This window comes from Podarcis vaucheri, assembly GCF_965113315.1.
Source record: "Podarcis vaucheri genome assembly, chromosome: 16".
NCBI classification, from domain to species: domain Eukaryota; kingdom Metazoa; phylum Chordata; class Lepidosauria; order Squamata; family Lacertidae; genus Podarcis; species Podarcis vaucheri.
Window position 1 is genome coordinate 19,454,432 of NC_138754.1, and position 20,268 is coordinate 19,474,699.

The 20,268-nt window shown below is 47.8% G+C and overlaps 2 protein-coding genes across 6 annotated transcripts in view; one reads left to right on the forward strand and one right to left on the reverse strand.

The window, feature by feature from the left end:
• The first annotated feature begins 776 nt into the window (after window positions 1–776).
• KCNK7 (potassium two pore domain channel subfamily K member 7) lies at window positions 777–11,630 on the forward strand. The gene is made up of 3 exons (XM_082204003.1): window positions 777–1,119; window positions 7,531–7,926; window positions 8,989–11,630. Exons 1-3 carry the CDS (start codon window positions 792–794, stop codon window positions 9,204–9,206), a joined length of 942 nt encoding a protein of 313 aa, XP_082060129.1. The 5' UTR covers window positions 777–791; the 3' UTR covers window positions 9,207–11,630.
• Window positions 11,631–12,425: 795 nt separating this feature from the next.
• Window positions 12,426–20,268, reverse strand: part of EHBP1L1 (EH domain binding protein 1 like 1) — a 43,431-nt gene continuing 35,588 nt past the window's right edge. For all 5 annotated transcript variants that reach the window (XM_082203615.1, XM_082203614.1, XM_082203618.1 and 2 more), the window contains 5 exons: window positions 17,489–17,609; window positions 16,338–16,437; window positions 15,896–15,969; window positions 15,298–15,412; window positions 12,426–13,285 (listed from right to left, as the gene is read on the reverse strand). In XM_082203615.1, the coding sequence (XP_082059741.1) occupies window positions 13,198–13,285; window positions 15,298–15,412; window positions 15,896–15,969; window positions 16,338–16,437; window positions 17,489–17,609 (498 nt within the window). In that variant the 3' untranslated portion in view covers window positions 12,426–13,197. The remainder of the gene's footprint in view (window positions 13,286–15,297; window positions 15,413–15,895; window positions 15,970–16,337; window positions 16,438–17,488; window positions 17,610–20,268) is intronic.

The following is a 20,268-nucleotide window of genomic DNA, read 5'->3' on the forward strand; positions in this document are numbered from 1 at the left end:
GGGATTCGAACCGCCGACCATCTGATCAGCAAGCCCTAGGCTCTGTGGTTTAACCCACAGCGCCACCCACGTCCCTATGTTCTATATACTAATGCAAAATGCACGAAAATACTAATCTGTGAAGCAGCAGCAAAAATGGCCAGGTGGTTTTGGACTGCATTAATAGAGCACCTCCTTTGTGTGTAGACTCTCCCAGGTTCAATCCCAGGCATCTCACAGGTAGGTCTGAAACTGTCAGCCGGCCAGTGTAGACAACAGAGAGAGACGGACCCGTGAATCTTGACTCCTGCTTCCGATGTTCTTTAAGTGACAGGAAGCAAGAGTTCTGCTAGTCAGACCTCAACTAGAATACCGTGTCCAGTTTAAGACACCTGGAGATGCGCGGAAATTGATCCTGAGACTTCCTATATGCAAGGCTCTTTGACTATGGTGGGGAAAACACTAGCTGGCATCAGCTCTCGTGTTGTTCTTTGCCCAGCGCTACCCGCAGAAGCCTGGGATTGAGCCGGAGACACACACCCCTTCCCCCCGTCCAAAAAGGGTCCTTTTTGCTCTTCTTGCGTCCTCTCTGGGCATAGAAGCGCACTCTCGCTGAGGCTGGATGCCATGAGTTGTGCAAAGTTAGACGGCGCGCCCGGGAAGCCGAGCTGCGAGGGTTAAAGCAGCTGTGCGTCACGGGGCGAAGGAACCGGTTGCCGCGCCCTGGGCTGAGGCCAGCTCACCTGGGACAGGTGAGAAGAGGCTGCTGGCTCGCTTTCTGGGAGAGGGAAGAGCGGGCCGGGCCGTCGAGGATGGCGCTGTGTCCGGCCGTGCCGCCGTCGTGGCGCTACGGGTTGCTGCTGGGCGCCTACGGGCTCTTCCTGCTGGTGGGCGCCGCCGTCTTCGCGGGCCTGGAGGCGCCTCCCGAGCGAGCCCTGCTGGCCGCCCTGCACGACGCCCGCGCCCGCCTGCTGGCCGAGCACCGCGCGTGCCTGTCGGAGGAGAGGCTGGCCGGCCTCCTGGAGCGCCTCATCGACGCCGGCAACTACGGCGTCTCCGGCCTGGGCAACGTCTCCGGAGACGAGAACTGGGAGTTCACCTCGGCGCTCTTCTTCACCGCCAGCGTCCTCACCACCACAGGTAGGTCGTCGAGCTCAGCCCGGGGGGCATCCCTTTCCTTTTGGAGCGGCGCAGGCAGAAAACCAACCGGGAGAGACTCCAGCTGCCCTCGGCTGCCCAAGCACGCAGCTCCCTGATCCTGCCTCAGGCTGTGAGCAGCAAGGATGGAGGAACCCTCCTGACCGCCCAGATGTTGGGAGGGGAGCCACTGTGGTGCAGCTAGAGCAGGGTTCAAATCCCCACTTGGCTAAGAAGCTCGCTGGGTGACCGTGGGCCAGTCACTGCCTCTCAGTCTGGTTGTTGTGGGCATTAAATGGAAAGGAGGAGAACCATGTACAGTGGTACCTCGGGTTACATACGCTTCAGGTTACAGACTCTGCTAACCCATAAATATTACCTTGGGTTAAGAACTTTGCTTCAGGATGAGAACAGAAATCGTGCTCCGGCGGCACGGCTGCAGCAGGAGGCCCCATTGGCTAAAGTGGTGCTTCAGGTTAAGAACAGTTTCAGGTTAAGAATGGGAACAAATTAAGTACTTAACCCGAGGTACCACTGTACACCCCTTTGAGCTCCTTGGAGGAAAAGATGGGACAAAAAGGCAGAATTAATGATGATGATGATGTTACAGGAGAGCCACCTGCCCCATGCCTGGCAGTGGCTGGCTAAAGTCCCCTGCAGTGGCGTAGCGTGGGGGGTGCAGGGGGGGCCGGCAGCACCGGGCGCAACATCTGGGGGTTAGGGTTAGGGGGCGCAAATCCACGGGTTAGGGGGTGCAAATTACTTGCTTTGCCCCGGGTGCTGACAACCCACGCTACGCCACTGGTCCCCTGCAAACAAAGGTCTTTTGCTCTCGCCTGCTCCCTGATCCTTTGAGCTGGCGATACTGGGGATTGAACCTGCATCTTTCTGTATGCCATGCCAGGCACTCTGCTCACTGAGGTTCCTTCTGCATGGCAAGCTTTGCACAGAGAAACATCCCTTTCATTTATTTACCTAATGGTAATTTAAAGGCATGTTGGCCATTTATGAGATATGTTGTTATAGTCTTACAACACCTTACAATGTCATACAAGCAAGCAAAAAAAATTTTAAAAAATAAAACACCCCAATCTAAACCAGAAGATGAAGTTAAGGTAATGCATCAGAAATCCCTGATAAACATTCATTTGTGTAGAGGGCAGTATATAGTTTATACTAACCGAAAAGTCTGGCCACTAATAAAATATAACTTATTAAGGGATTAAGTTGTTGGTTAGGGTTAAATAGATTGAGCAATGCCAGCACTGGGCATTTACAGGTATTTTGCATAGTAGTTGCTTTTATTTCAACAAATACTTCCTCCCAGAACTGAGCCACATGTGCATGTCCACCACATACATTGACTCAAGCCTTTATAAACAAAACAAAAGTATTATCAGTCATTTATATCTTGCCAGGACTTTGCAATCAGTGTAAACATAACGTGAGTATAAAATGTGCCAGCATTAAAACTGAAGAACAAATACAAATGCCAGTAAAAACCAAGACCATAGATAAAAACAGCTGCGTGGAGAAGGGTTTCCTCCACTGGGTAGCTCAGCTGGCTAGAGCATAGTGTTGATAATGCCACAGTTGTGGGTTCGATTCCTGTATGGGACAGCAGCACGTTTCTGCATTGCAAGTGGTTGGACTAGATGATCCTCAAGGTCCCTTCCAATTCTCCAATTCCAGACCCTCCAAGTGTCCCTGATTTAGAGAAGCCATCCCGGTTTGATTTGATCCTGGAATGTCCCACTTTTCCTTAGGATGCCCCTATTTTCACTGGATAAATATTGAAGGATTTGGAGTTATACGACCCCTGAGCCGTCTGAAAGCAGCCCTGTATAGGGAAGTTTTTTAATGTTAAATGTTTTATTATGTTTTTCAAATATGTTGGAAGCTGCTCAGAGTGGCTGGGGCAACCCACTAAGATGTGTGGGGTATAAATAGTAAAATTAAAATTACGGAATGGGATGTCCCTATTTTCATCGGAGAAATGTTGGAGGGCATGCAGTTCTATGATTCTGTTATTCTATTCCATTTGAGTTGTCGCAGTGGTGGGCTCACTCCTGCTTATCTCTGCTTGAGGAAGACAAAAATTAATCCCCCAAACAAAGGGTTCCCAAATGCCGCATCCAAGGTTAGGCCGCATCCTCAGATATGTAGGGGCCTAAACTAGTAATTCCAGTGCGTTCAGTGGGTCTGCTCTAAGAATAACTAACATTACAACCCCAGGGTCTCTTCCAACTCTATGATTTTAACCCAAAGAGTTTTTAAAAGGGGAAGGGATCCTGGAAGTCATCTAGGCCCAACCCCTTGCTCAGGGCATGAAACTTGCAAGGAGAGCCTCAGCTGAAACACGGAGGCCACCACCTCCCAATGCAACATCTTGGCCTGACAGACTCTGTTGAAGTACCTCCAGCAAAGGAGAGCCCCCATCTCCCAAGGCAGACTGTTCCACTGTCAGACAGCTCATTCTGCTAGACAGTTTCTCCCATTGTTTAGCCAAAATCTGCTTCTGTGCCATTCCCACTCCTTGGTTCTGGACCTGCCCCCTGGTGCAGCAGAGAGCAAGTCTGCTCACTCTATCTTCTGTGAGGAAGCCCTTCAGATATCTGAAGATGGCTATCGTGCCTCCCCTTCATCTTCTCTTCACAGACTAAACATAACCAGCTTTATTCCACACAGTAATTCGTTTCCAGACCCCCTCACTTGCCTGGCTGCCCTCCTCTGGACGTGCTCCAGTTTGTGCTCAACACCCTTCACAAAATCTGGTGCCCAGAACCACACTCACGACGCAGCCTGACCCAGCACAGAAGAGGGTGCCACACTTAGTTCTCGGGATCCTGCCTACCCATGTGTATCTAGGAACATGGCCTGATTCCAACTCTTAAAGGCTGTGAGCCATCAGGTCGCCATGGGCTAATAGTCATGAAAAGCCTTTATTATCCTAGAGGGCACGTTAGATTCTCAGTGACAGGATAATGCAGAACAATAGCACACTGCATTACCGTTCCACAAAACAAATTAGAATGGAGGTTGCTCTTTCCTGGCTAACACACACCCATTTCATGTTCTTTTTCAAACTGGGTACATCAATGGATGAGCTTTGTTTGGACATGTTATTCCACCTTTCCAGAAAACATGAGCAAATACGTTCTTTGCAAATTATGAACAGAGTTCCCAAAATGTTAACAGTCCATAGAAACAGTGGCCTAGGGTGGCACCTTAACCACGTGCAGAGGTCAGGGAATAGCATTTTTCCTGTGCCATAATGCAACTTCTTCTGCAAGTGCTGATCCATAGATAGCCAAAAACTGTATCACACTCCTACAGAAGGGTGGGAATTGTGATGCAAAGCAGCTGGAATGCCCCTGGTTGGGGAAGGCGACTTTATTCAATAGAAAGAACTGGGTGCAGGAGATGGTTGTTTTCAGAAAGCGCAGCTGGCCATTGGTGCCTGCAATCCCCTGTGCTTTGGCCAGCAGTTTGGTTTCATGGTGGCATCAGGTGATTGACAGGTGGGCAGTCCCACCTCCACTGTGAAAATGGTCCAAGAGGCTTGGAGGAAGTCAGGATCCGGCCCACCAACCAGCTCCAGCTCCCCATCCACAAAGTACAAAGAGGAAATGAGCTTTTGTATGGCAGTAGAGGCGTTAAGATGTGCAGGATCAAATGCCTTATACCGCTGTCACTTAAGTTATGGCCCTCCTAAATGATGCTAAACATCAGAAGAAGGTGGTGGTGGTGTTTTGGGGTGACAAATGAATGGTGCTGGTTCCTCCGTATTTTATACCTGCAGCTGAGGATCAGCTGGGCAAAACCAAAAGCAGAAAAAGCCCCACCCTCGTATGACTACAGACGCAAAGATAACGTGACCTGGATCAGTTGCCCTTTAACATACTTCAAAATAGTTCTGCACACACAATCAGAATGATTAATGTCTGAAAGGCGGCCTGCCCTGCATGGTATTGCTCTCTCCAGGAAGGAGTAAATCTGCAGTTTGGCGTCCTCCTGCACTGTCAATGGAGCCTCAACTGGCCTTGGTGGCAAGAGTGCCTTTTTTCAGCTCTGGCCACTTCACCAGAGGGACAGTCCCAGATTTACAGAAACCATCCTGGTTTTCTGATTTGATCCCGGAATGCCCCCCTTTTCCATAGGACATCCCTATTTTCATTGGAGAAATGTCAGAGGGTAAGGTGTTATGCAACTCCTGAGCCAAGGAAATAAGAAACTCTACAACCTTTAGAAGATATCTGAAGGCAGCCCTATATAGGGAAGTTTTTTAATGTTTAATGTTTTGTTATGTTTTTTATATATGTTGGAAACAGCCCAGAGTTGATGGAGCAACTCAGTCAGATGGCTGGGGTATAAATAATCAAATGATGATGATGATGATGATGATGATGGAATAAGACATCCTTATTTTCATTGGAAAAATGTTGGGAGGGTATGAAAGACAACTCAGAAACTTCAATTGGTCCAAAATACAGCAGCCAGATCTCAGATAGCCCCTGCTTTAAAACAGCTGTTTCCAGGCCTCATTCAAGGTGCTCACATTAAGGCCCTAAACTCCTCAGCTCCCAAGTGATCTGCTTCCTTCCCTACAGGTCCCTCTTGATTGATCTATTGCCCTCAGAATCTTGGTAGGATGGCAGCCTAGGAGAGGGCCTTCTCTGGGGCAGCCCCTAAGTTGTGGAACTCCCTCCCCACAGCTTCTTTATCCAGCTTTCACTGAACGCTGAAGACGCACCTCTTCATTCTGGCCTCTGACTTCTTAACACAGTATATTTTTAGGAACCACCTTCTTTTTTATTTTTTATTTTTGTTTTTTAACTGTTTTTAATATTGTGATAGGGTTGCTATACATCCAGAATTTCCCGGACATAGCCAGGATTTGGCTGTCGGAAACAGTGTCCAGGCAGAAATCGCATAAATGTCTGGGACTTCCCATGTCGTAAGTGTAGATTTTGTCAGATTTACTTAAAATAGCTTTATTTTTCGTTGAGATTTTTAATTTTTTTAAAAAAAGGGCTCAACAATTTTGTGACCTGATTTCTACTTTTTGAAATGTGGCAACCCTAATTGTGCATTATTCTGTTTTTTATATTGTGTTTTTTATATTAAAGTTGTGTCTTAATTGTAACCTGCCCTGAAGGGCAGGTTATAAATTATGGAAATAAATAAATAAATAAATAAATAAATAAATAAATACAACAACAACAACAACAACAACAACAATAATAATAGGCAAGAGATGCAAAATTGTCTCTAGCCTATCAGCAAATTGCATAGACAGACTGTTATTATGCCAGTTCATTCTTCCAGAATAAAAAAGCTCAAAAACACCGACATCCTGGAGTTAATCCAGATCACCCTATCTGGAAAATTCACCATACCGACACGCCTAGACTAGTGCTTAAATTACAGAGGAGGCCAGAGCGGCCCATCCCATTTTGCAGAAGACTTTTAGAAAGCTACAGGGAGGCAATGATTTTATTATAACCAGAAGAAGCACTTGGTGTGATGGTTTCTGGCACACCATGCATTTAAAACACCCTTATACCCAGAGGTGTAGTGGCCGGGAGGTCAGTGGTTGGGGAGGGTCAAAGGCACATTACTATTTCTGCAGCAGGGACCCTGCCTCCAGCCCCCTAGAGCCACCAAAACAGTGCGAAAGGGGAGCTCTTTAGCCACTAAGAAGATGCACTCCCATTCATTGTGCTGACTGCAGCCAATCAAAGTAAAAGGCGGAGAATCAGCCAGTGAGGATTGGCTCCTAGGGTCACTCTGGAGAAGGCGCATAGGAAGAACATTGAGGTTGCCTTGTTCTGTGTGATCCCAAGTTAAGCATTTAGGAATACTGAAAATGCAAGGGGCTTCTGTTTCAAGAGACTGGCGTGCAAATTCTGTTACGTACAACAAGGAAAACACAATGCAAATCAATCTGACATGGGCAGCTGCCCCTGCCCCAAAATCAATCAAATAAATAAAAACACTTAAGTAAAAGTAGAAACTATAGAAAGATTTTGACAGATTTTTCTGAGCACTTGGGTTCAGAAGAAACAACTTGTTGAGGCATTTTGTTCCAAATCTGCTAGGCAGAGGATGGTCACAGGTGGGTGTCCTGCCCCCCACCCAGCATCAATCCTGCCTGCACTCCAAAAGCAGATATGGGTGCACTCCAAATCATTTGCACCAAACATAGCAGATCTAGCTGAAAGGCAACACCTGGAGCTCCATCCTCATTCTGTGAGACGTCGTCAGAGTTCAAAGACATATTCCCACCAGGAAAAAAACACCCAAGGAAGGTGCAAAGAAGTAGGGTATAGCCTAGCAGGTGGGTCTGGCCTGTGGGAAGGTAGGCCACTTAGCGGAGACTCATGCAGCGGCGCCTGTTCCTCTCGCCCACAGGTTATGGACACACGGTCCCTCTCTCGGCTTTGGGCAAAATATTCTGCATCCTGTACTCGCTGCTGGGCATCCCTATGACCCTGTTGCTCCTGGCCTGCCTGCTCCAGCACCTTCTGCCCCTCTTCAGCCACCGTCCCGTCCGGTACATCCAGACACGCTGGGGTTTCCCGCTGGCCCGCGTGGCCCTTGTCCACGCCATGGGGCTGGGGCTGGCCACCCTGGGGCTCTTCATCCTCATCCCTGCCATCTGCTTCTGGGCCCTGGAGGGCAGCTGGAACTTCCTGGAGTCGGTGTATTTCTGCTTCATCTCCCTCAGCACCATCGGCCTGGGCGACTACGTGCCGCGAGGGAGCTCACAGCCGCCTCTGCACGAGCTCTATGAGCTTAGCATCACTTGTAAGTCACTAGGCGGCGCTGCTGCACACTTATTAATTACTATTAATGCGTAATTATAAGATCACTGTTATCTTCTTAGTTATGGAATCTTAGAAGGGGATATGGCTGTTCCCACCATGAAGGGACCCTGCATTTCTGAATTTGCCATTGCACTACTGGTTGGGAATAAAATGTTAAGGTTGAAGGTTTAGGCTTCAAGGAAAACTTCCTTCTAAGTCTCTCTCTCTCTCTCTCTCTCTCTCTCTCTCTCTCTCTCTCTCTCTCTCTCGTCAGGCATTTAAACTAGCCAGAAGCTGTTCAAATCCCCACTTAGTTAATGGGCTCGACCAAGCAGATGGGCTCAGATTTCCGCTTAGTCTGTAAAATAGGGACTATTGACCTTCTGCAGCGTTTGAAGCAGAAGTGGAAACAACTTTCACAATGCACTTTTTGCAGTGGATGCGAGCTAGAACATTGTTGTTGTTGTTGTTGTTCTGCCCTTCATTTGTAAGAGTTCAAGACTGTTCACTGAATCAAATGCAGGATAAAAATAAGTAAATAAGTAAAACAAAACAGCAAAACAATAACCTCCCCCTTCCCACAGACACATTTAAAAGGGTATAAAATATTAATCAGCCAAAGGCCTGGTTGAAGAGGAACGTTTTCTCCCGGTGCCTAAAAATATATAACAAAGGTGGCAGGTGAACCTAGTTGCAATGTTGTCTCTGCCCCAAATGGCTTACAATCTGGATTAAGACCTCCATAGCAAACGTGGGGTGAGAGATCAGGGGCTGAGGTAGGGGAGACTGGCCATGAGAGAAGCAGTCAAGAGGATGGGTAGGTAGGTGAGGCATGGGTGGGAAGTCAAAGGGAGAAATGAAAGGGGAGGCAAGGTACGAAATATTGTCAAATGGGGGAACTGAAACAATGAGGACTAGTAGCTTGTTTTCCGGTGGAAAGGGCCTATAAAGGGGGCATCGTGATTAGGAAATGCTACGACCATGCCCAAGATCAGGTGGGGAGATTTTTTAAAAAATAATGCTGCCCCTGCCTCACTGAGCTTTATTTTCACACACACACCAGGCTATCTCCTTGTTGGCTTATTGGCCATGCTTGTGACTCTTGAGACGGCCTATCAGCTACAGGAAGTCCGGGCTTTTGTGCGTTTCTTCGCTCCTGCCAGTGACCCACCCCAGGAGGACGACGACCGTCTGGAGATCTTGGCCAGAGACCAGCTTGCCTTGGCCACAGTGTCTGGTTCCACTTCCCAAGATGTCCCTATGGAAAGAGGTGCCACTTGACATCTCCTGGGGGGGAGCCAACCCTCCCCCAGTCACCGTTGGTTTTAACGGGTGTCTCTGTTGATGGATGCTTTACTTGTCTTTATTTACGTTCTTGCTATTTTATTGTATTTTATTATATTTGTATTGTATTGTTGTTGTTGTTAACTGAACTGCTCCAAGCGCCATTTGGCAGAAAGGCAGGGTGCAAATTTAACTGATGTAAAATTTGCACCCTAGTGAGGAAGATTACATGTGATAGAGAAGAATGCAGAGGAAGCAAAGGCTTTGCAGCGCACAGAGAAGCCACAAGTAGAAAGCCCATATTTCCTCTGGGGGGGGGGGAAGGGAAAACAAACAGCAAGAACTGTACCCTCTCCTCAAATGCAGCGCTTTGTGATTCTGTGGGATGACTCCATTCAAGCATGGTTGATCTATGTCCAATCGCTCTTCTAAAAAGGTGAATCCAGGAAGCAGTGCAAATTTGACACCACCTCCTAGACTCACATAGAACTCTCCTTCGTTCTTTCTCGGTCCACATTCACAACGTAAGTGATGCCACATGGCTTCCCCCAGAGAATTCTGGGAGCTGTAGTTTGTTAAGGGTGAAAAGAGGAGACCCCCATTCCTCTCACAGAGCTGCAATTCCCAGAGTGGTTTATCAATCGACCCGTCTTCCCAAGAATGATGAGAATTGTAGTTCTGGGAGGGGAATACAGGCCTCCTAAACTCTCAGCATCTTTAACAAACTACAGCTCCCATGATTCTTTGGGGGAAGTCACAGCTTTTAAAGTGGTACCTTAGTGCTTTAAGTACTGTATATGGTGTGAATGTGCCCCCCCAGCACCTTAGAACCTAAGAGATGCAGTAGCCATGAAAATCCCTCAACATGCACAGCTATTAGGCTGCACCACACACAGTAATTTTTAAAGCTTCCACACATACAAGGAAAGCCGTGGTTTGGATGGGGAGGCCTTGTATGCTCCTCCCAGTCGATTTTGAGACGCTTCCCACTCTGGGTATATTTAGCCCGGAAAAGAGGAGACTGAGAGGACATATGAGAGCCATCTTCAAATATCACAAGGGCTGCTGCATGCAAGAGGGAACAAGCTTCTTTTCTCCTGCTCTGGAGGGTAGGACCCAAAGCAATGGCTTCAAGAAAGGAGATTCTGACTAAACATCAGGAAGAACTTTCTGACAGTGGAACGGTCTCCCTCGGGAGGTGGTGGACTCTTCCTTCCCTGGAGGTCTTTAAGGAGAGGATGGATGGTCGTTTGTCTGGGATGCTTTAGCTGATATTCCTGCATTGCAGGGGGTTGGACTAGAGGACGCTGCCAACGATTCTGTGATGATGCTGTCCTTCCACTGTCAGAGGAAGGTGTAGTGTGGAGACAGCTGCTGTGCTCAGGCCCTGCTTGTGGGCTTCTTGGAGACAGAAGGTTGGCCACTGGAAGAACAGGGTGCTAGGCTGGATGGGCCTTTGGTGTGATACATCAAGGCTCCTCTTTTTATGTCCACTACTTTCTGGAGACCTGCATCACAGACAAGAACCATTTTCAAGGACCACACTCCCTTTGTGGCAGCCTTCCAGGGGCCACATGCCAGAGGCAGCGCAGGGCCAGAAGCAAAAGCAAGCCAAGCAACGAATGCAAATTTTACCTTTGTACGGCAGGTGAGTTTCTACATTCACTCCTGTATCCACCAACCAGGAAAACACAAGGTGTTAGCAGAGTTTGAGAGCATTTTCCTGTCTAGCAAAACACTAGGGTGAAAACCACAGTTGAGAAGAGGATTTGTAGCCTGGACAGATTCCAAATGGCCAAACACAGAGGCCTTGAGGGCTGCATTTGGTTCCTCGGCTTCAGGTACCTGAACAAAGACGGTGCAGTTATGTTTATCTGGCTGTCAAAAGGGTAATTATTCTGGCTGCATGAGTAAGTCAAGGCACTTTATGTATCGTTGTCAGCAACACTGGTACTTAAAATATAAGAATATATTTTTCCTATTCTTTTTTAAAAAAATTATTTTTACCCCACCCTGAGGTCCTTTGGGAGGAAGGGTGGGAGAACTAAATAAATGAGTGGTGATTTTGGAAACCACCCAGAGAATGTTGGGTTTGGGGGCAGCACAGTTAAATAAATAGTCTGTGTGACTCTTTCAGAGGAGGGCAGTTCCCTTGCAGCAATCGGTGAGGGTCACAATCCATTAGCAGAGGAGAAAGAGGGTTAGAGTAATGAGTTCTCACTTACCCAGTCAATTAGCACAAAGATGAGATTGGACAACAAGTGGAAAAAAGCTGACTGATTGTAACAAGCCAAGAGCGAAAACTGGAGGTGGTACAGCCCACTTCATAGAAGTCTTTGCTCCTGCCTAGTCAAGGGACAAGGGCTGTTTCCCAACCCAGTGCCTGCATGATGCCAGAAATAAACGCCCCTGCCATCTCTATTGCCCCTTGTCCTCTTTCCTGTATTCTCTACCCCATTTTCTCTGATTCCTGCTTATTTATGTACCTAATTCCCTTTATATCCAGTCTTTCCTCCAAGGAGCTCAAGGTAGTGCACATGGTTCCTATCTCCGCTTCCCCTCCCCCTACAAAGTAAGTGCATTCAAACAAATTTAACTTTCCCTAAAGGATCTGTGTTAAAGGCGTATCCAGTAATCTGAGCCCTGAAAAACATGTGAAAGTTCAGAAGGAAGTGGGAAAGAGCCCCACTTCCTCCTTCAGCTCTAGGTACTTTTTGAGGGAGAAAAAGGTAACCAGCCTCACAACCTCATGTCCAAGGGGGCACTAAGTGGGGGGTGGTATGTTCAGAGGCTTTGTGAGCACCACAGGAGGACCTCGAAAGTGTCGCATATTTTGCTTACCCCCTAGGCTAAAAGGTGCTGAATGGCTCAAGGTTACAGAGTAAGCTCCACAACCGACTAGGGATTTGAATTGTAGTTCCTCAGACCTTTGTGCAATACCGCCATACCTTTAGGCGTTCGTTCTGATAAGCCCATGGCCTTCCTGCTTACTTTGTTCTAACAGCATATAGCATTTCCTGTTCTTTTGATACCCCTGCCAAGCTCTCAGTTGCCACACGGAAGGGGGACTGTTCACCAATGTTCTATAGCTATACCTCACAGAAAGTGTTCAAAGACTTTCCGTGACAGAAGGGCAGCTCAGCCAATGGCCACGAAGCAGCAGACGATTTCCAGTATGTATCGCGAACACATCACAAACTACCTTCCTCACGCACCTTGTGTCTTTTGATGTATTTATTTCAAACTCTGGTACAAATTTAGTGCAAATAACCAGGGAGGGACTGGGCTGAGAGGGAGGTGCAAAACTGGGGGGGGGGCAGAGGGAAGTTGGCCACTGTCACATATGGCTGTAGGAGTATTCAAGGCACTTTGTGGCTTTTGTACCATCGACCAACAACAAACATTGATCATTAAAAAATAATAATAATAGAGCCAAATAAACTTTGTAAAAACGGCCGAGGTGGGGAGGAGGCACCCGTTTTCAAACCCTAAAGAGCAGCTCACATGCATGTGCACACACACAAAAATCACACACACACACACAAAAATAAATATCGTTCCTAAAATTTGGAGAGTGTGCTTTTGAAAAGCTGATTTCTTCCCTCTCCAGGTAAACCAGGGTACACGGGCACTGCCCTTTAAAAGTGGCATCTTCTCTGGGGTGGGCATGGACATAGGGTAAGAGAAAGAAAGAAAGGAGAGTTTGGACGATCTCCCTTGCCCCAGTAGGGGAAAACAAACAAACAAACACACGCACCCCTCTTTGGCATGAGCAGTCAAGCAGCTGCGCCCCCCCCCCCAGAGGACTGTGGGCAATGACGTGCTCCAGCAAGGCTGTGGCATGGCAGGCGAGGCCCTCCCAATGGCTAGTGGGGATTTAGGACTGGGGTTGCCTTTGGAGTGGCAGAAGTGCTCTCGTGTGCTGTGCCTCCTGCCATCCCATGTATGGGGGAGTGCGGGGAGAAGAGGCAAATTGCACCAGCCCATCTCAGCTGACACGGCACTTCTCCTTGCGGCTGAGCTTGTGGCGTCTCTGCTGCAGTCCCCGTTCCAACCGGGCGTCCTCTTCCAGAGCTCTAAAGTGGTGTTGGAGGGAGGCAGGCAGAAATGGGGAAGAACAACAATGGAAAAGCAGCATTAGTGGGTAGAAAGTAGAGCCACGTCACCGACAACAACTGGTTGAGCCCCCCCATGCTCCATAAGTACCTTTCAAGAGCCCTGCTGGTCAATGGCCCATCTAGTCTAGCATCCTGTTCTCACAGTGGCCAATCAGATGCCCCAAATGGGAAACTGACAGGCAGGACCTCAGTGCAACAGCAACTCTCCCCACTTCTGGTTTCCAGCATTCACTGAACACAGCGAACGCCATTTCTGAGCAAATGTGATGCAGAGAGGATCACACTTTTTAATCGTTGCACCACTTCCATTTATCAGCAAACTGCCATCCTTCCTCAACTGGCAACCATCACCTTAAAAGACATGTTTCCCTAGGGCAGGGGTCTGCAACCTTTAAGACAAAAAGAGCCACTTGGACCCGTTTCCGAAGGGAAAAAAAACTGGGAGCTGCAAAACTCGTCATTATAAAAATAACTTTTTTGTCACTTTTTTATTATTTCTTTGTTTGACCCCTCAGAATTACTCCTCCTCATAGAAATAAACGTTAAATTAACAAGTTACCTTTTTGTGTGTGTGTGTGTGTTCTTCACTCCCCTTCAAAACAGTGACCAGCGTACATGCCCCCTTTCAATGCAGTGACCAGCGTACATGCCCCTTACAATGCCGTGGGCGGGCGGGAAGGTGACGTCGGGACGGTGTGTGACTAACGCATGCACCGCCCCCATGCGACGTCACAGCCAGTACAGCGCCCGCCACAGTGGGGAGTGTTGGGGCGCACAATGCACCTCCTCCCCTCGCTAGTATCCGCCCCAGAGCCGCAGCAAAGGTGTAAAAGAGCCACATGCGGCTCCGGAGCCACGGGTTGCAAACCCCTGCCCTAGGGAGGCAAGTGCTTTGTTTTTAGAAAGGGAGCAAGAACTTGAAGTTTCAAGAGGGGTGGAATTACGTTTGTCCTTCACTCGCTAACAACATTTATCCCCTCCAATCTGCTTTGAAGAAAAACAAAACCAAAAAGAGAATTGCTTCCATGAAATCAATGGAAAAATCAAGGTTCCAGTCCTTACTAGTTTGTAAAACCCTCTCATCCTCCACCCTGATTTTTTAAAACAAATTATTTTAGATGTTCCATTCAGAAACAAACTCTGGTCTCCAGTGTTTACATTTGACGGGAACATCAGTGTTTACTGGTGGGGTGGGGCAGGGTAGGGCAGGGCACAGGCTGACACAATAGCCAACCTACTTCAATGAAACGAGTCTCTCTAAAAGCTGGCATGATATCCAGGTACCTCATCACCCCTATTATCTTACTATTCTCATTTCTATACTGTAAAATATGCTCAATATTTTAAGAATACTGTATATTAACTCTTCTTGTCAATACAAGTTTCTCTCTGCAGCTACATGGCAAGGACAATACAGAAAATTTAGTGTTACATATTGAGCCTCAAGGACAAGAAGCCAAATGAAATGGGGATTTTTGTGTGTATGTGTGTGTGTGTCTGCATGTGTTTGCACAGTATTCCCATTTATAAAGGTCTCCTCCCCATGTGTCATCACTGTCATCGAACACCCCCCCCACAACCCTTTCCCCAAATCCTGACCAAAGGGTTAATATCTAAAAAGGAAAAATTCCAACGCTCATCCATTCCTGGATCAGGAAATGTGGCTACAAAGGGGAAAGGTACTCTGCACATGTGCAGAGGCACTGGTGCTTTTGCTGTTGCTTGAGTGCTCAGAAAGACCTGGTCCTTGTGTCAGGAGCCCAGAGTCTAGGAAAGCTTGGGAAATGAGGCTTTTTGGCTGCAAATAGGAGGATTAACAGGCACCAGAGAAGTCCTTATACCAGAGAACCCCTAACTTCCATTCTCACACATCTGTAGTCCCTGGTGGGAAGGAAGGTAGCTTCCCCCTTGTGCTTTAACTGCCAGCATCCATCTTCCCTCACACTCCAAAGAAGAGATGAGCCACTCACATCCTCTCTTTGATGTCCAAGTCTCTCACCAGCTCATCCCTCTGGTTCACCAGTGACACCAGCTCTTCCAGAAGGAGCTGCTCCCGCTGCTGTTGAGCTTCTGTTTTGAGCCAGTCTAGAGTGGGGAGAGGCATAGCAAGAAAGGCTGATCCACCTTCCAATCCACATATATACAAAGCCACATACAGATGCATATATTAAAAACCGCAAATAAACCTGGGCGTGCAACACACACACTGTAGGACAATTAAAACATCTGAAGACTGAAGAGAACAATTTTGAAAACAGCAGTAGAGAAAACCAAAACATTGGAATAAAAACCAAGCGCAGAATAAATGGCAGAATAAACTTTTTTAAAAAAGAAAGAAAAAAGGAACACTGAAACAGAACTTTCATTTTGCCACCCTGCCCTGCCGCCAAACTTCCTGGATCTCTCCATACTCCATGCTTCATCAACATCCCTAATCAGGAAATGCTCCAGGGGGCACAACAGCCCAGCAAACTGGGCATGCTAGAGAAGCACTGACACAGCCTCCCAGGCCCCCTTCCCCTCCAGGTCCCCTTTCCCTGTCCTCCATCCTGGTTTTCAAGTCTTCACCTTCAATAGCCATCATGGCTCTCAGCTCACGGCTCAGGAGTTCAAATCGTCGCTCCAAGTCTTGCTCTTCCATCCTGGAGAAGAAAGGAAGAGGCTGCGTTCAGACACCCAAAAAGTACCAGTAACTCCTCTTAGCAGCAGCTGCTAAGAATTACAATTCCCAGAGTTCCTGGGAAAGAGACACTGGCTGTAAAACCAATATGGTAGCTCTGTGAGGGGAACAGAGGTGCACCAAAGACACCTGGCACCCTTAATAAACTACAACTCCCAAGATTCTTTGGGGGAAGCCATGGCTGTTTAAAGTTCTTTAAACATATGGTGTGGATGTGGCCTTGGATCACATGAGCGAGCCATCATGCTCCATCAAGCAGTGAGTAAGGAAGTCCCGCCCCCTTCAGTGCTGCCATTTTCTCTTCCCACCCCCCACCCCTCCTGCACTCACAGCAATTGCAGCTGGTCTTGCCGTCGGATCAGGGCATTCTTTTTATTCACCAGTGTGAACCATTCCTGGATCAGCTCCTCCTCCCTCAGTTTGTCAGCACCTGAAGTAGATCAGGGGAAGAGAGGTAGGGTGAGGATCTCTGATGATCTGTCTTCCCCATGTGGACATTTGTCACTCCCGAGAATTTTACAGTTGTGAGCAACTTGCCCCACCCTCAAAGCCATATGTGACATCAGATGTGTAGGGTGTAAAAACACAGGGCTGCAAAGGAAAAACCAGCGTGCTGCCAACTGTTCAATGCTAAGCGGGACTTGCAAGTGTTTCACTTTCAAAGGGCTTTATTTTCAGTACCGATCAGCACTGATAGCAAGCCCACTTTTGTAGCTGTGCTAGAGGGACTTGCTGTCAGCACCAATCAATGCTGAAATGAGTCCCTGCTCAAGGGCCACATACAGGGCTGGATTTAGGTTTGATGAGGCCCTAAGCTACTGAAGGTAATGGGGCCCTTTATATGTCCAGCTGTCCTTTGTTTTTTGTCCTTTGTTGAATATATGCTATATGGTAATTTTTGGACCTAATAGGTAACTAAAGCCATTTGCCACTGTTGCTGTGTGTAGTTTTATTTTATTTGTTTTTTATCTTATATTTTGGAAATGTACATCCAGTCCCCCCGCCTTTAATTTTATTTTGGGGCCCCCAAGGGAGTGGGACCCTAAGCTCTAGCTTGTTTAGCTTATACATAAATCTGGCACTGGCCACATGTGAGGTTGGATGAGTGCTTGATAGGCTTGTAGGGGTGTTGCATGTCACTGGACATCTGTGGGTGGGGCCTGGGGTGAGCAGGGGCATTTAGATACGCAGGAAAGGTGCGCCCAGGAAGGGGAGGCTTTACTCTCCCCCTCCCACTTTCCTCCCCATCACAGGAATGTACTTTGCACGGGCAAGAATTGTGCATTCAGCACAGAGGCAGCAAAATGCAGGGAAGGTCTCTGCAGACTTGCCCACTCTCGCCCATGAGGTTGCCCCCTCTCCAGAGTTTCAGGCGGGGGTCTTTCCCAGCCCTACCTGGCAATGCCAAGAACAGAACCTGTGAACTTCTGCATGCAAGGCTCTACCCACCGAGCTGTGGCTCCCATCCCCAGTTTTCCTACCTGATTCCATAAGGCCCCGCAGGTCCTTCTCCACCACAGCTGCTCGCCCATCAATTTGCCGCTGTTCATTCTCCAAAGCCCGGAGTTCAGCAACCACGTACTGGCTGGTGTCTTGGAATCTCTAGGGTGAAACCACAGCAGTCATTAGAGGTGGTGTCTGTCCTGGGATGGGAGATGTGAATGCCACCCTGGGGCATGGAATGGGGCAGGGAAGAGCTAGACTGTTGCCTACAGAAATGATATTTCCGAAAGCAAAAACGCCTTGCTAGAGATGAAAACAGGACCCATTATATGAAAGGACATTCAAACTCGCTTTGTTACCTGCAGATTATCCCAGTCTGCTTCCTAGTGGTGAGAGTGTGACTTTCAGATCTGGGAGACCTGGTTGTTAAAGTCCCACCTCTACCACCGGGTGGCTTTGGGCAAGTTTGCATTCTGGTTCAGCCTCAGGTGCCCAATCTAAAATTGGAACAACAGTGGCCAGCCTCACAGGGTGGTTGTGTGCAGAAAAAAACCCCCACACAAAGGCTGTTCAGTGCTTTGCCAATTTAAAGGAGCTGTAGAAAAATGAAGAAGGTGCAACTTATTCTCATTGAAAAATCTACTTTTTTTGTCGGTGCAGAACTATTTAGGCAGTGATGGCCACCAATTCAGATGGCATTAAGACTCTATGAATCGAAAAAGAAGATGCTATATGTACTTGTCCTTGTTTGTTTTGTAACACAAGTATTTTTTTTTAAATAAGAACTAATTTAAAAAACAAGAGAGGAGTGGACAAATTCATGGGGGAGAAGGCTATCAATGGCTATTATAGCCAAGGTGGCTGTTCTCGGTCTCCACTGTTCAAGGCAGCTATGCCAGTTGCTGGAAACCACAGCAGGGGAGAGGGCTCTCATGCTCGGCTCCTGCAACTGGCTGGCCACTGTGAAAACAGGATGCTGGACTAGTTGGAGCACCAGCCTGGTCCAGGAGACTCTTCCTATGTTCTTTGAGGAGAGGCTTTGCAGGTTTGGGACATTTTCATAAGAAGGAGCAGTAAAGCACATTATGAGTAACAGATGAAGCAGCCTTGTAGGAAAGCAAGCCCTTGATCAATCAAGCCCAATATTAGTTACTTTTGACTGGTAGCGTCTCTCCCAGCTCTGCAACCTGAGATCCTTCAAATGTCAAGGATTAAATCTGTGACCTTCTGCATGCAAAGCATGAGATTTGCCTCTAGGTTACGAGGCGCTTCTCTGGTAACACGCAGAAAGAGAGGAGAGACCACGAACTGCCTAGAAAACAAGCCCCGTCCCACGGTTAGTAGAATTAGCTACCCAAATCTCTCCTGGGTTACTCATATGCTTTCTAGAACAGCTATGAGTGGCAGGTAATGAACAACCAACCAACAACAATTGCTATCTTGAAACTAAAGGGCCATTTCACACAAGCCTGGCTCCTGAAATCAGCAATTGATTTCCCCCCACACCAGAGGCAACCAGAAGAATGCAAGAGCAAGTTTGCAAGATTAAGTAACAGGCTCATCTAGACCACATGTATACCCTACATTTAAAGCCCTATGATTCCACTTTAAAACAGTCATACCTTCCCCCTAAAAATTATGGTAACTGTAGTTTGTTCAGTTGCCTGAGAGTTGTTAGGAGAACCCTCACAGAGCAAATGTAATTTTTGTATCCCACCCATGTGATTTGGTTGCCCCAGCCACTTTGGGGCAGCTTCCAACAGGGTATACAAAACCACAGCAGCAGCAACAACTACAATCACAGAACAGAACATCTCACGTTAAAAGTGTCTTGATACAGGGCTGCCTTCAGGTGTCAAAGGAAAGTCACATAACTATTTATCTCTTTGACATCGGATGGGAGGCCCCATGAAGAGACATTGAGTGTTAAACCATCCTGGCAACTGTAGCTCTGGGAGAGGAATAGGGGTCTCCTGACATCTCTCAGCACCCTTAACAAACTACAGCTCCCAGGATTCTCTAGGGGAAGCCATTCCTGTTTAACGTGGTATCACAGCACTTTAAGTATATGGTGAGAATGTGGCCCTAGTCCAGCAACTTGATCTCACAGCATTCTCCAGATGCTTATGGGAAGTCTGCAAGCAGGACGTGAGTGCAAAAGCTCTCTCCTCTCCACCTGAGATTCCCAGCAACTGCCTCCGACACTGGAGGGAGAATGCAACCATTGTAGACAATAGTCACCCATAACTGGTGAGGGTTGGGGGAGGCAGGCAATTGGTCTGCTTCCAGCACCAATTAGCAGGGAAGAGGCCCCTAGGAGGCATGGAAGTTGGCTAAGAGCCATATGCCACCTGGGGCTGCCTGTATGTGCCATGATGCCAAACTCTGCTGCCACCCACCCACCCAGCAAGGTCTCCACTCCCCCTGGGAAAAAACCCTCCTCATAAGATGGTGGCAACGTCCCCAACACATCAGCATCTTTGGGCAGATATGGGGTATTTTGAGGTTTCTGTTTCCAATAAAGGAACTTGGATGACTCACTCGCTACGAACATGGCTGGTCTGGGTAGGAACTGAAACGGCCTCCTGTGCAGCACAGCAGTCATGTGGTTCCCCTAAGGGCCTAAGGCCATGCAATTTCCTGCGGGGACTTGTGCTCTTGGACACCTTCCTTAAGAGCTAGAAACTTGTCAAGTGTTAAAGCCAAGTTTCTTAGGATTCGGAATAAGCTGTCCAACACAACTGCAGCTAAGAAGAAACTAGTCTAATATATGTTGCCCATCTCCTATTACTGGAGGACCGCTCTGGTGAGTTAAACC